This window comes from Monodelphis domestica, chromosome 1, assembly GCF_027887165.1.
Source record: "Monodelphis domestica isolate mMonDom1 chromosome 1, mMonDom1.pri, whole genome shotgun sequence".
Lineage (NCBI taxonomy): Eukaryota > Metazoa > Chordata > Mammalia > Didelphimorphia > Didelphidae > Monodelphis > Monodelphis domestica.
In genome coordinates this window covers 415,198,682-415,211,876 of record NC_077227.1, presented here as the reverse complement: position 1 = coordinate 415,211,876, position 13,195 = coordinate 415,198,682, and the positions used below count along the sequence as shown (strand labels likewise).

At 36.9% G+C, this 13,195-nt stretch overlaps 1 protein-coding gene across 3 annotated transcripts in view; it reads left to right on the top strand.

The window, feature by feature from the left end:
- Positions 1 to 13,195, top strand: part of ASTN2 (astrotactin 2) — a 1,150,327-nt gene that overhangs the window by 185,176 nt on the left and 951,956 nt on the right. For all 3 annotated transcript variants that reach the window (XM_007474538.3, XM_007474537.3, XM_007474539.3), the window contains one exon: positions 7,413 to 7,600. In XM_007474538.3, the coding sequence (XP_007474600.2) occupies positions 7,413 to 7,600 (188 nt within the window). The remainder of the gene's footprint in view (positions 1 to 7,412; positions 7,601 to 13,195) is intronic.

Sequence of the window (13,195 nt, the reverse complement as noted above, 5' to 3'; positions counted from 1 at the left end):
AGGGGAAGCTGAATGTGCTGGGGAATTCGCACTCTCCATTCCTTGACTCCCAGGGGCCTGGAGCTGCAAGCTCTGCTTAGGTCAATCCCCTCCCGGTCTGCCAGCAGTGCCCCTTCCCAGCTGGCTCTTAGTGACTCCTGCCATTGCTTTGCATGGATTGATAGAATAATTAGCTGGGTGCTGAGCAAGGAAGTTTACCTTAATGGCCTAACCTTGCTTCTTGCTGGGACATAGCCCCAGGGCTCAGAGCATGCAACCAGGCCAATGGAGAGCTGATTGACTGAGGCCCTGAGTGAAGAGGAAAGCAGCTTACGTGAAGCCCACTGAACCTACAGAGCTGTGACCCTTTTTAACACTTTTGTAGTCAGATGAAAAACATATTTGGCAGGGGAGTCACCGAGGCCTAGAATTTGAGAGCTAGAAAAGATATTAGTTAAAGTCAAGAACATAGAACATCAGAGCTGGAAGAAAGCTGAGGAGCCAGACAATAAAGACCTCCAGTTGGTGCTGAAGAGACCTTGAGCTCATCCATGTGGGCATTCACTTCATGGGGCAGACTCGAACCCTTTTGGGCATTTTCAGTCTGTGTATCCTTGTCCCCATAGCCACTGTGCTGGAGGTTTTCATCTAGATCCTTTCCATAGGCAGCTCTGTAGCATTTGAGTCTTCTCATCCCTCCCTCTCTCCAGATGGCTGACCCACCTCCTTTTCTGGAGCATTTACTTCCTTGGTGCAATCTATTCTGCCAGCTTTTTGAACACAGGCTATTGTTGGATATTTACTGTCATGAATGCCCATAGTGAAGCTCTCTCTATTTAGCCCTATAGGTCACTCATGACTTTAAATCGTCAGAGAAAAATGAAAAAAAATCATAATAATATAGCATTACTTGGAAAATATTTGTGAGTGTGTGTATATATATATATACATATACATATGTGTATCTGTATCTATGTGTATCTGTATCTATGTATATTCATATGGATGCATATATATATAATATAAAAATATATACATATATACACATACATACATATTCTCCTCCTCTCTCTTATTGTCTCCCTAGGATGAATTTTGGAATCAAATCTTATTTGTAGTATCATATATTTGGAGCTGGAAGGGAGCTCAGAATGGGGGGAGTTGGTGTGGGAAGGAAATAAGCATTTTTATAGTGCCTGCAGGCACTGAACTAAGTGCTTTACAAGTATTGTCTCATTTGATTCTCAATACAACCCTCTGAGATAAATGCTGTTATTTTCCCCATTTTATAGTTGAGTAAACTAAGGCAAACAGAGGTTAAGGAACTTGTCCATGGTCACATAGCTAGTAAGTGTCTAAGGTTGTATTTTAACTCCAGATCTGATTACAGGGGTTTAGTTTATCACATAACTACCTCCACCATTGATTCAGGGGATAACTAAGTGACTCAGTGGATTGTAAAGATTAAAATTTAGGGGAGACTGAGGCAAGATAGAAATTAGTTTCTCTTTGCAAGGAGTATTATATTTTTATGAGGCTTATTGAAGATTAAAATATAAAGAAAACACAAGTAATAAAAGCACATGTCTAGGCCCAAAGAGCCTATTCACGACCACTCACATCTTACCTGCCAGGTGGAGAGCCGCATGTGCTCCAAAGTGGAAGTAAAAAGAGAAAAAAAAAAGAGACCCCACCTATGGCGGAGAACCTTTAAATAATATTTTGCTCTCGTCCCAGGTGAGAATTCAGTGAGATTACAAGGCATTCTGGGGAAGTGGAGCATGGACTTCTGGGGATTGAAGTCCTGGATTTGAGGCTATTTTTACAGGATAGAGAGCCAGGCCTGAATTTGGGAGGAGCTGGGTTCAAATCTGGTCTTAGATACTTCCTACTCTACTTAAACCCAATTGTCTAGCCCTTGTCATTCTTCTGCCTTGAAATTGATACTTGGCATTGAATCTAAAAGAAGTGAAGGATTTATAAAGAAAAGAAATTGATGATCCCAAATGCTACATGTAACAGATGAGGAAATTGAGGCCCATAAAGGAAAAGTATCTCAGCTAGAGTGATATAGGTGTCAGGTAGCAGGGCTAGGATTCAAAATCACATCCTTTGATTCCAAAGCCAGTGATCCTTCCAATAGCACCTCTGATACTATTAGAGCTAAAAAGAACCTAAGAAATCAAATTCACCACTTATTCCATTTTACAGATGAAGGAATTGAGAGCCAGAGAAATTAAATGACATGTATAAGCCTAAGAGACAGGGAATTGTAAATCTAGAATTTGTAGCAAGATGCCATAAAGCTAGGGCTCTTTTGTTGCTGTTATTTTGTTGTTAGTGCTGACGTTTCCCCACACATACCTACTAGCCTGCCTTCACTGCCGGGATGGGAAGATTAAATTTTGTCACTCCACACTAAGAACTCAAGAGTCTTAGATAAATCTCAAAAATCTCATTGTGTCCTCATATCCTTAGTATTAGAGAGGGCCAATACCTGCCCTCCCCAGATGATGAAATATTGTGAGCCCTGAGCACCTAATAGAAAGTTACTATACAAATAAAACTTCATTAAAGTAAAGGTTAAGAACTCTTGGCTGGGCAGTCAAGAAAATTTACTTCAAGTATGGGGTGGGGGGTGGGGAAGAAACCTACCATAAACTTTCTTGTCCCTGAAATTGCTTTTAGTGTTACTTAAGGCTGATGCTAATAGAAGGAACCTTTATCAGTCAGATTTTTTCCTAAGACTTGAAGACCCTTTGAAATATCTTGAACTCAAATATCTTAATCATATTTTTAATGAATTCACGTAACTCATTAATCTAACATGATTCCTTAAAGAACTTATAAATCACATATTTTTATAATACAATACTGTATAGGATCATAGATTTAGAGTTGGAAAGGCCCAAAGAGGCCATCAAATGTAAGTATCTTATTATGCAGATGGGGAAATATTCACATAGAGGTTAAGTGACTTAGCTAAGTTTATACAGAAAGTATCTGGGATGAAATTCAAACCTAGATCTCTTTGAATCTGTGTCTAGTGCAATATTTGCAATACTATGTTCTTGTTCCTTCTGAAAACAGAAAATCTAGAGTCAATAATTTTTAAATAGGAGCTCATTTCACAGTATGACACTTGGTATAATGATTATTACTGTGATTTTATCCAGGTTTCCTCTATTGACTGGTTCTTTCAACAGCTTCTATTATGCAGGCCTCTAAAACACTGTGGTTTAGATTAATTTTTTAACATATTATTTCTTGGTCAAAAGATAATCAACTGAATAGTTGTTTCCTGACTGCATTTGATTATTTAAACTTTGGTCCAATTCAAGTTAAAAACGTGGTCCTCAAAAATGAATGCTTTTTAGGAAAAATAAACAAAAAGCATTTTTAAAGTGCCTTTTCTGTTCCTGGGACTCTGCTAAGATCTGGGTATACAAAGAAATGAGAAAAAGAAAACCAGTCCCCAAAAATCCTCTTTCTGTTCTGAAAGGAGCTCACTCTTTTGGGGAAGAGAATGAAATAAAATTTGAGCAAAAATGATACATATAAGATGAATTGGAGATAACTAGCAAAGGGAAAGTATTAGCATTAAGGTTGATTAGGAAAGGTTTTTTTTTCCTTTTTTTTGAGAAGACAGAATATGGACTAGAACTGGAAGGAAACAAGAGATAGAGATGAAGAAGATTTCAAGAATGTAGGAAAGGAAGTTATTATTTGAAGAATAGAAAGGAAGCTGGTGCCCCTGGATCACTGATTATGTGTTACAAAGTAAGATATAAAAAATATTGAAAAGGTAGGAGAGAAATATGTTTAGAAGACCTTTGAATGTCAAACAAAGGATTTTAGATTTGATCCTAGAGATGATAGGGAGACACTGGACTTAATTGGATATAGGGCTGGCTTGGTCAGATCTGTCCTGTAGGAAGATTAATTTGACAGCTGAGTGGAGAATCTGCTGGAATGGGGAAAGCCTTGAGAAGAAATCAACCACAAATCTATTGCAAATGTTCATGTATAAGGTGACAAGGGGCTTCACCAAGGAGGTAGCACTGATGAAGAAGAGAAGAGGATGTACAGTTTACTATAGATATTATCATGGCAGAAACAACAGGACCTGGAAACATATTGGACAATGTATAGTATGTGAGAGAAAATAGAGAGTTGAGGATGATGCCTTGGATTGCAAGCCTCAGTGTCTGGGGGTGGTAGTTACAATGATAAGAAATTTGAAGGAGGTGAGAGGATGGGAGGAGGGTTGGAGATTATGAGTTTTGTTTTGACATGTGAAATCTAAGATGTCTAGGGGATATTCAGTTCAAGATGAGCAATTGGCAGTTGGAGATGAAAGGCTAAAGGTTAGGAGAGGAGTGCATGGCTGGATAAATAGATCTGAGAATTATCAGCACTGAGATGATAACCAAGCCTCAGGGGGATTATAATAGGTCTAACTAGAATAAAATCTAAGCATTCCTGAATGTAAGTTCCTTGAGGACAGGAACTATCTTTTTCTTCTTTCTTTTGTCTATCAATGTTATTATACATAGTAGGTGTTTAATAAATGCTTGTAGTTCAAATTAAGTTGAATCTGCAGCATCCAAAATACATATATAGCTATTCAATGCATACATACAAAACATGCATACATGGCTATTTAATCCAACTGCATATAATAGCCTGGAAAAATTGACATTTTTCATCCATTTAAATTTCCGTCATGAATTGTTTGACTGATCTCCTCTTGAAAAGCATATATTTCTTTGAGGAAGCCCTGTAACATTTGGGAGGTACAATGTTATTCACAAATGGGAGTATCTGAAGAACTTTAGCAGTATTAGAGAAGCCCTCTTTCACCCAAATCCTGCACAGAGCATCAGCAATATTAGCAGCAAACAACTTTGAAGAGCATATATAAATTACTTTGTTTTATATTTCACTAGATGTAAATAACTAGAGGATCATTAAACAGCATTGGTTTCATTTATTAAGAAATCTTACATAATTTTAATATGTCCAAGAATCTTTGAGGCTTCCTTCTGAGTTAAATGTAATTTTATCTTTCAATTCAATTAACACAATGAGAACTAACACATTGAGAACTATACATTTTAGACATTGTAGGACAATAAAAACGTATAGTTTACTAATTATGTTTATATGCATATTTATACCTATTCTTCATATTTCCCATCAAAGATACCTTCAATAGGTGTTTAGATCATCATTATGATGAATAAAGTGAGCATATAGTTTGGTAGTGGGTGGTTTTATTTCTTTTTTCTTTTTTAATCCCTTACCTTCTGTCTTAGTTTCAGTTCTAAGGCAGAATATTGTTAATGTCTAGGCTATTAGGGTTAAGTGACTTTCCCAGAGTCACAACACTATGAATTGTCTAAGGCCAGATTTGAATTGAGTCCTCCCAACTGCAGACTTGCCACTCTATCCACTGTGCAAATATCTTTTGGAAGATAATAGTGGGATTCATTGAGTTTTTATTTCTTTCTGGTAACTTAGGGACTTTAGAACATAGAATGTTAGAGCTGTATAGTATCCCTAGTATAGGAGATATATGTATATATGTATATATATATATATATATATAAAATAGGCATATTTGTTTTCCACTGAAGTCCTACCAATGTCTTTTTATAGAATAGAAGTAAGCCTGGATTCACAGAGGTTTTGCCAGCAGAGCAGAGCTTCCCTCCAGGAATGTTTTGAGTCTTCTTATCTGTAAACCAGTGTAGTTAAATTCCAAAGGGCTTTGTACCAGGTGATGTAAGAGAAGGTTTAGAGGGGGAGGACACCATTCCCTTTATCACTCTTTCCCCCTTATATCAAATCTCTTCCCCATTTTACCCTCTATTACAGTGAGTTACAAGTTCTGTAGATGGCATAAAGAGCAATTGCTCTAGAATCACAGGATTTGAATTCAAATTTTTCCTTTTTTATTTCCCTCCCTATGTACCTTTAGGCAAATTGAACATCTTTGGAACTTAGTTTTCTCATATATATAATGAGTGAATAAGAACAGATGGCCTCTGAAATCTTTTTCAGCTCTACATTTATTATCTTGTGATATTTTTTTGAGGTCAGAAATTTTCAAAGGCTATTCACCATGCTGAAGAGAGCCTGTAGTTTACATAGGTGAAAGGGGTATCCATACCAATAAAATCACTCACCCTTTAAGCTTTGAAGGTAAACATTTTAGCTCTGTAAAGAACCTTAGGCATCATTTAGGATACACAGTCCATCCTTTATCTTATAGATGAAGAAATAGAAGTAGAGAGGTAGAAATAAATGGCTTTGCCAAGGAAGGTCACAAAATAATGTGGTGACAGAATCTGACCTAGAACCAAGATAGAAAGAATGTCAATGTAAGACTCATACTTTCATTGATGATCATATTTTAATAACTTGGGGAGTTGTGCCAAAAGAATACTAATAGCACACATGAATGTAATATTAAAGCATTTCTAAAAGAAATCTGGCAAGCCCAGAAGTCACAGAGATCTGTTAGTGATTATTATTTTATATTGATGTTTCATGAAGTTCTGCCTTTCTGTAAAACTATTCAAGCATTTTATGATTTTTTTATTCTTGTTAATTTTTCAGGTCAGTTGGGAGTGTTAAAAATTTTTATTTTAGATCCTGTCTTCCATTTTCTATGTACAGTGGAAAAGAAGAATTTTATACAAATTGAATAATGGTATTTAGCGAAATAAAGACAATAGCCCACCAAGATTACTGATAAAAATAAAAATATATATAAATATAAAATATTAAAAAAATATTTAAAAATATAAAAACAAAACCAACCTTTTCAGTTGGACAGGTTGACAAAAATTTGCATATGCAAATCTAGTATAATCATTTTAACCTGGGTCAGGGGATTAAATTGGACTCCTACTTTTACATTGTGTGGCCCAAAACTAATCACTTGAACTTTCAGTATTTCATTTGCCTCATCTGTAAAATAGGGATTCAGTTCTACAAACACTAAGTATACAGTGTGTATAGAACACCAGGAAGGATGAAAATTTTGTTAAGAGACACACATGGGCTCTGCCTTCATTGAGCTTATCATTTAATACTAGTGATAAGCATTTTAGTCCTAGGTACCTCATGTGGGCTTTTAAAACTATAAAACACTATGTAAATGTGATGAGTATTTTTTATTAAAGTGGAACTGAGATTGAGAATGAAAAAGCAACTTACCCAAGGTCACATAATTCAGTCCCTGCTTGACTTCTTTTCATTATGCACTTCCAATTTGATAGGTGCCTGAAGTAAATTTTCCAGAAAAATCTTAGTGGCACTTAAGAAAATGGTGCATCATGGTATACCCTCACAGGTGTCTCCAGAGCACTGAGTGTGGACTACCCAATTAATCCAATTACTTGTTTGTCTTTTATCTCTTCTAGAGATGTCAGGAACAGCAGCAGACATCTCCTTGGTACACTGGCGGCAGCAGTGGCTGGAAAATGGAACCCTCTACTTCCATGTCTCCATGGGCAGTGCTGGGCAGCTATCAAGGGCTACTCCTCCCACTCTCCAGGAGCCCTCAGAGATTGTGGATGAACAAATGCACATTCTGCATATTTCTGTGATGGTGAGTAATTAAGAGAGTAGGGAGGGAGGTCAGGACTCAACAAGTCAGAAGGCTTGTTGGCATGAATTGTTTATTGGGAGATAAGGTAAGGAAATGATATTTTGATGCTTACTGATGGGAAGAAAGTCTGGATGCCATTGTGATAAGCCAAAGGTCATTTTAATTTCTAAATATCACTCAGGTTGGCAAGAACCCACCAATCTACCTGTTATTGGGGTTAAACTAATCGTATTTTATACAGCAAATTGAAAACTATTAATGTCTTAGCCTTTTGGCTGAAGTCATTGGGGGCATCTGTTTATTATTTGAGCTTATAGCCTGCTCTGGCAGTAGACTTTACTCTTTCATAGAATTTTATAAAATCAAGGAACATCAGAATTATAAGGGAACCTAGAACCCCTTAAATTCTAGAATATAGGACATAGAGTTAGGAGATACCTTGCAGTTGGGACATGGAACTCACAACATTGGTTCTGTGGGAGATTTCAAACATAGACAGTTAGATAATGGAATGTCAAAGTTTAGGGGATCATAGATTTAGAGTTGGAAGGGACCCTTAGAAATCACCACTTCAAACCCTCTGATTTTATATATAGAAAAAACTGAGGCATAGAGATGTTATGTGATTTTCTCAGGGGCAAACAACTAATAAGAATGATGCAGAATTAGGACCCGTGTCTTCTTGACTGCATGACCCCATGCTCCATTCTAAGTTGAAAAGTCTTCTAACCTTTCTGATCTTCAAAGATCTATAAATTTCATCTTCCTTTGTTTATCACTCTATTCAGGAAATAGTGTTTGTTTCATATATCCAGAATGGAGGCTCTGCCAGATTGATCTCAGCTCAGGCTACAGCCTTCCTTTGAAAGGATATCAAGGACATTGCACTTAGGATCAGAAATTCAAGATATATAAATGAGTTCAAAGTGTTTAGAAAGATATCCAGTAATGCAACATTACATTTTGAGACATTTTCCTCTCTGTTATGTCAGGGAATTCCCAAAATAACCCCAATTAGCTATTATTTCCTTTTCTCAAGTGAGGAAAACAAGTCACAGAGAGGTCAAATGTTTTATTAAGGGCATTTCAGCACAGAAAGCCAGCTTTCCAGACCCCTAAATCTACACTCGTGGTATGCTCCCTGTTCCTGCCTTCAAATCCTCTACATTTCAGTGTTTGGGTTTGGTCTGAAGCTGGGAACGTGTGTGTTCTCTTTTAGAAATACTCATATCCCAGCCAGACAGCCACTTTAATTTTGGAATTAAAGTATGCATATCACATGAGGGAAGAAATCAAAGTTCTTTGTGTTGTTTAAGGAGTTTATGTGAGGGAGTTTGTGAGTGGCATATATGTGTGTGTGCCTAGATCTATATTTAGATATATCTATATATAATTAACAACACTACACATGTATGTATTTTAAATATATATTTGTACAGACAAAAATGTATATTTATATTTGTATATTTTTATACCAAAAGATGCAGTTAAGCTTGAAACCATGAGAGCATATATGTTGTAACATAAGATGAACACATAAGTATATATTTGATGCCACGATGAATGTTCAATCACATTAGACATATGAGTGACTTTCATGTGCTTCTTCAGATATAGACTAGATAAGTGGGAGTGGGGTGAAGAAGGGAGGGGATATTTTGTGTTCTCACTTTTTCCCTCTGATTCTGGGATTTAATCTCTAGCAGTCAAAGATAAAAACTAGAATTCAGCCCTGAGCATCAATCACTGACATTCACTCGTGCTGATTTTCTCTTGACAAGCTTAGTTATGTATAGTAAGAATAAACAGGTGAAGTTGTGCCCTGGCACTTTCCTTCTGGAACTTTAAAGGTACAGTGGACAGAGTTCTGGACCAGAACTCAGAAAGACCTGAATTCAAATTTGAACGTGGGCACTTACTAGATTTCTGCTCCTTGGCAAGTCACTTACCGACTGCTAACCTAGGTTTCCTCATCTGTAAAATAGAGATACTGATTGCACTTACCTCCCAGATGTTGTCAGAATCAGATGAGATAATATTTGTCAAGTTTTTGGCACAATACTTGGCACCTGGAAGGTGCTTAAAAGTGATTATTTTCCTTCCCTTTTCCCATTACTGTTTTCCTTTCATTATCTTTTCTTCCATTTTCATCCCAACCCCTAAGGCTACCAGTGCCCTCTCTCTTTTTCCTCTCTGGATTTTTTTTTTACTATAGTTTCTGTCCTTTTAATTGGTCTTCCTCATCAAAATTTACCTGTTGCATGTCCTAGCTCGTCTGGTCCTTATCACTATGGTGTAAGGAGAATCAGTCTAATACAACATAGGAGATGGAGGACTGGAATGGGAGCGAGTAGGCCAATGTTATTTATAATCTTGCTCTTGGAACCATCTTGCCATGTGACTTTGGGCAATTTAGTTCTCTGGGTTTCCATTTCCTTGTATGAAAAGTTATGGGCTTGTAATTAGATGGTTTCTAGGGTCCCTTCCAGCTCTAATATTCTGTATCCTAACATTCTATGACTATATTATTTATATCTCACATACTTATTAAAGGACTTAAGGCATCTTACACTTAATTAAAGACTGAAACATAACACTTTTGAATATAAAGCAGAATGGAAAACTGTCCAAAAGGAAGCAGACGGAATTGATGTTTTTAGGCACTTAAAAATAGCTTCCAAGTATCACTTCAGTTGATGAACAAAAGAGGTTACAGCATTTGGACAATGAATCGGGTTCTAAATCAGGGTAACTATATATGTTTTCTCAGGCTCCTCACCCTGGTAGAGTGATGGGAAGAGTGAGATCCCATTCCTGACAAAGCCCTATTGGCTGTGGCAACATCACTATTGTTAATACTACAACTTTTGTCCCATGATTATCCTAGTCAACCTAGTTAATGCTATGCTGGATCATCCCCCACCAATTTCCTTTCTTGCTTTGGTTCTATTGCAACATGAAGGAAGTGAAGGCATCTGTCATGGATAGAGTAAATAACTATGTGCAAGAACATAATAACCTGTCCTACTCTCGGGCTTCTGACAATTAACAAATAAAACTATGAGAGAGAAGAACTTTTGAACTTGTTGTGTTAGAATTGTTTGTTCTGTTTCTTTTCTTATTTAAAAAAACACATCTTAAAAACCATCTTAGGCCATTCTGGAGGGCAATTTGGAACTATGCCCAAAGGGTGCTAAAAGACTGTCTGCCCTTTGATCCAGCCATAGCACTGCTGGGTTTGTACCCCAAAGAGATAATAAGGAAAAAGACTTGTACAAGAATATTCATAGCTGCACTCTTTGTGGTGGCAAAAAAAAATTGGAAAATGAGGAGATGCCCTTCAATTGGGGAATGGCTGAACAAATTGTGGTATATGTTGGTGATGGAATACTATTGTGCTAAAAGGAATAATAAAGTGGAGGAATTCCATGGAGACTGGAACAACCTCAAGGAAGTGATGCAGAGTGAAAGGAGCAGAACCAGGAGAACATTGTACACAGAGACTGATATACTGTGGTACAATCAAATGTAATGGACTTCTCCATTAGTGGCAATGCAGTGATCCAGAACTATTTGGAAGGATTTATGAGAAAGAACACTATCCACATCCAGAGAAAGAACTGTGGGAATAGAAAAACAGAAGAAAAACAACTGCTTGATCACATGGGTCGAGGGGATATGATTGGTTATGTAGACTAAATGATCATCCTAGTGCAAACATCAATAACATGGAAATAGGCTCTGATCAAGGACACATGTAAAACCCAGTGGAATTAAACGCTGACTATGGGAAGGGGTGGAGGGAGGGAAGTGAAAGAATATGATTCTTGTAACCAAGAAATAATGTTCTAAATTGACTAATTAAATAAAATTTAAAAACCCCCAACATTTTAGGGGGCAGCTGCGTGGCTCAGTGGATTGAGAGCCAGACCTAGAGACAGAAGATCCTGAGTTCAAATCTGGCCTCAGACAGTTCCTAGCTGTGTGACCCTGAGCAAGTCACTTAGCTCCCATTGCCTAGCCCTTAATGCTCTTCTGCCTTGGAACCAAAATACAATATTAATTCTAAGAAGGAAGGTAGGGGTTTAAAAAAATTAACAAAAACACCTTAGAATTGATTTAAATATTGATTCTAAGGCAGAAGAGCGGTAAGGACTAGGCAATTGAATTGTCCAGGGTTACACAGCTAGAAAGTATCTAAGTTCATATTTGAACCTGAATTCTCCTGACTCCAGCCCTGGCACTTTATCTACTGTACTACCCTGGATATCCTGTTTGCTCTATTTCTGTTGTAGAAATCTTTATCTGAGAAGGAGATTCAAGTAGTAAAGTAAAATCTTTGACAGAGAACACTATGGATTAAAATGGGGTCTATTGTTCTTCAGTGACTGTCTCTATCTGTGTTCCTAATGTGGTTCCACAAGAACAGCATGTACACCAGCTTCTTCTTGTTTTGGGAGAGAGTAGTGCCCCGATCCCACACCCCATGCTCATTTTACCTGAAAATAGAAGCAAATAAAAATTAGTAGGCTTTGGACATGTCTCAAAAAAAAAAAAGTGAGTCAAAATGATCTGAGTGCTTTCATTTACTGTGTACCTTTGGGCAAATCATTGAATTTCTCTTAACCTCAGTTTCTTCATTTGTAAAATTCTAGATGGTCCTTAAGGTCCTTCCTATCTCTAAATTTAGGATCTTTTGACCAACCCTATTATGCTTGCTGACTGGAGCAAGCTGCTTCAGGACTTCAGTGCATAAAACATTTGGATAGATCTAGATATGATAAACTGTGTTATATCAGTGAAAACTTCAACCTTTAAAAAAGTTCTTTAAGTTAATAATGAAAGGCTAGATTTCATACTGGAGAGACACTAGATGCCATGTAGCCCAATTTCGTTTTACAGTTTAGAAAATTAAGACCAACAGAAGTCATATAGCTTACCCAAGGCCATGTAAATAATTAGAAAAGCTTTTATTGAAATCCTCCCCTCCAACTCTAAATCCACTGTTATGTTGCCTGTACCCCTCTGCCTTTCTGCTCTTTGGGGTTTTCCTGTGTTAGAGATCTGGATACCTTGATAAGTGATGATCTGGAGAAGAGTTCTCTCCCCCAATGTTCTTCTTTAAAATGTTTTTCTTTTCACCTCTATTGCATGTACAAACAATTTTTCACATTCTCTTTTTAAGTTTTGAGTTCTAAATTATTTCTCTTCTTCTGATCATCCTTGCTCCCTAATAAAGTAAGCAATCTGATATATATTTTACATGTGTAATCATGTAGAACATTTTTCCATATTAGTCATTTTGTGGACAAGATCTCAAATGAAAAGAACTAGAAAAAAAGAAAAGAACAAGAATGAGGAGGAGGGGATAGTATGTTTTAGTCTGCATTCAGCTTCCATTAGTTCTTTCTCAGAGAGCAGAAGGCATTTTTTATCATGAGTTTCTGAGATTATCTTGCTGTCACTGTGTACAATTTTCTTGTGGTTCTGCTCACTTTACTTTTCATCGGCTCAAATAAATCTTTGTAGATTTTCCTGAAATCATCCTGGTTGTCATTTGTTTTAGCACAATATTATTCCATCTCATCCAGGATT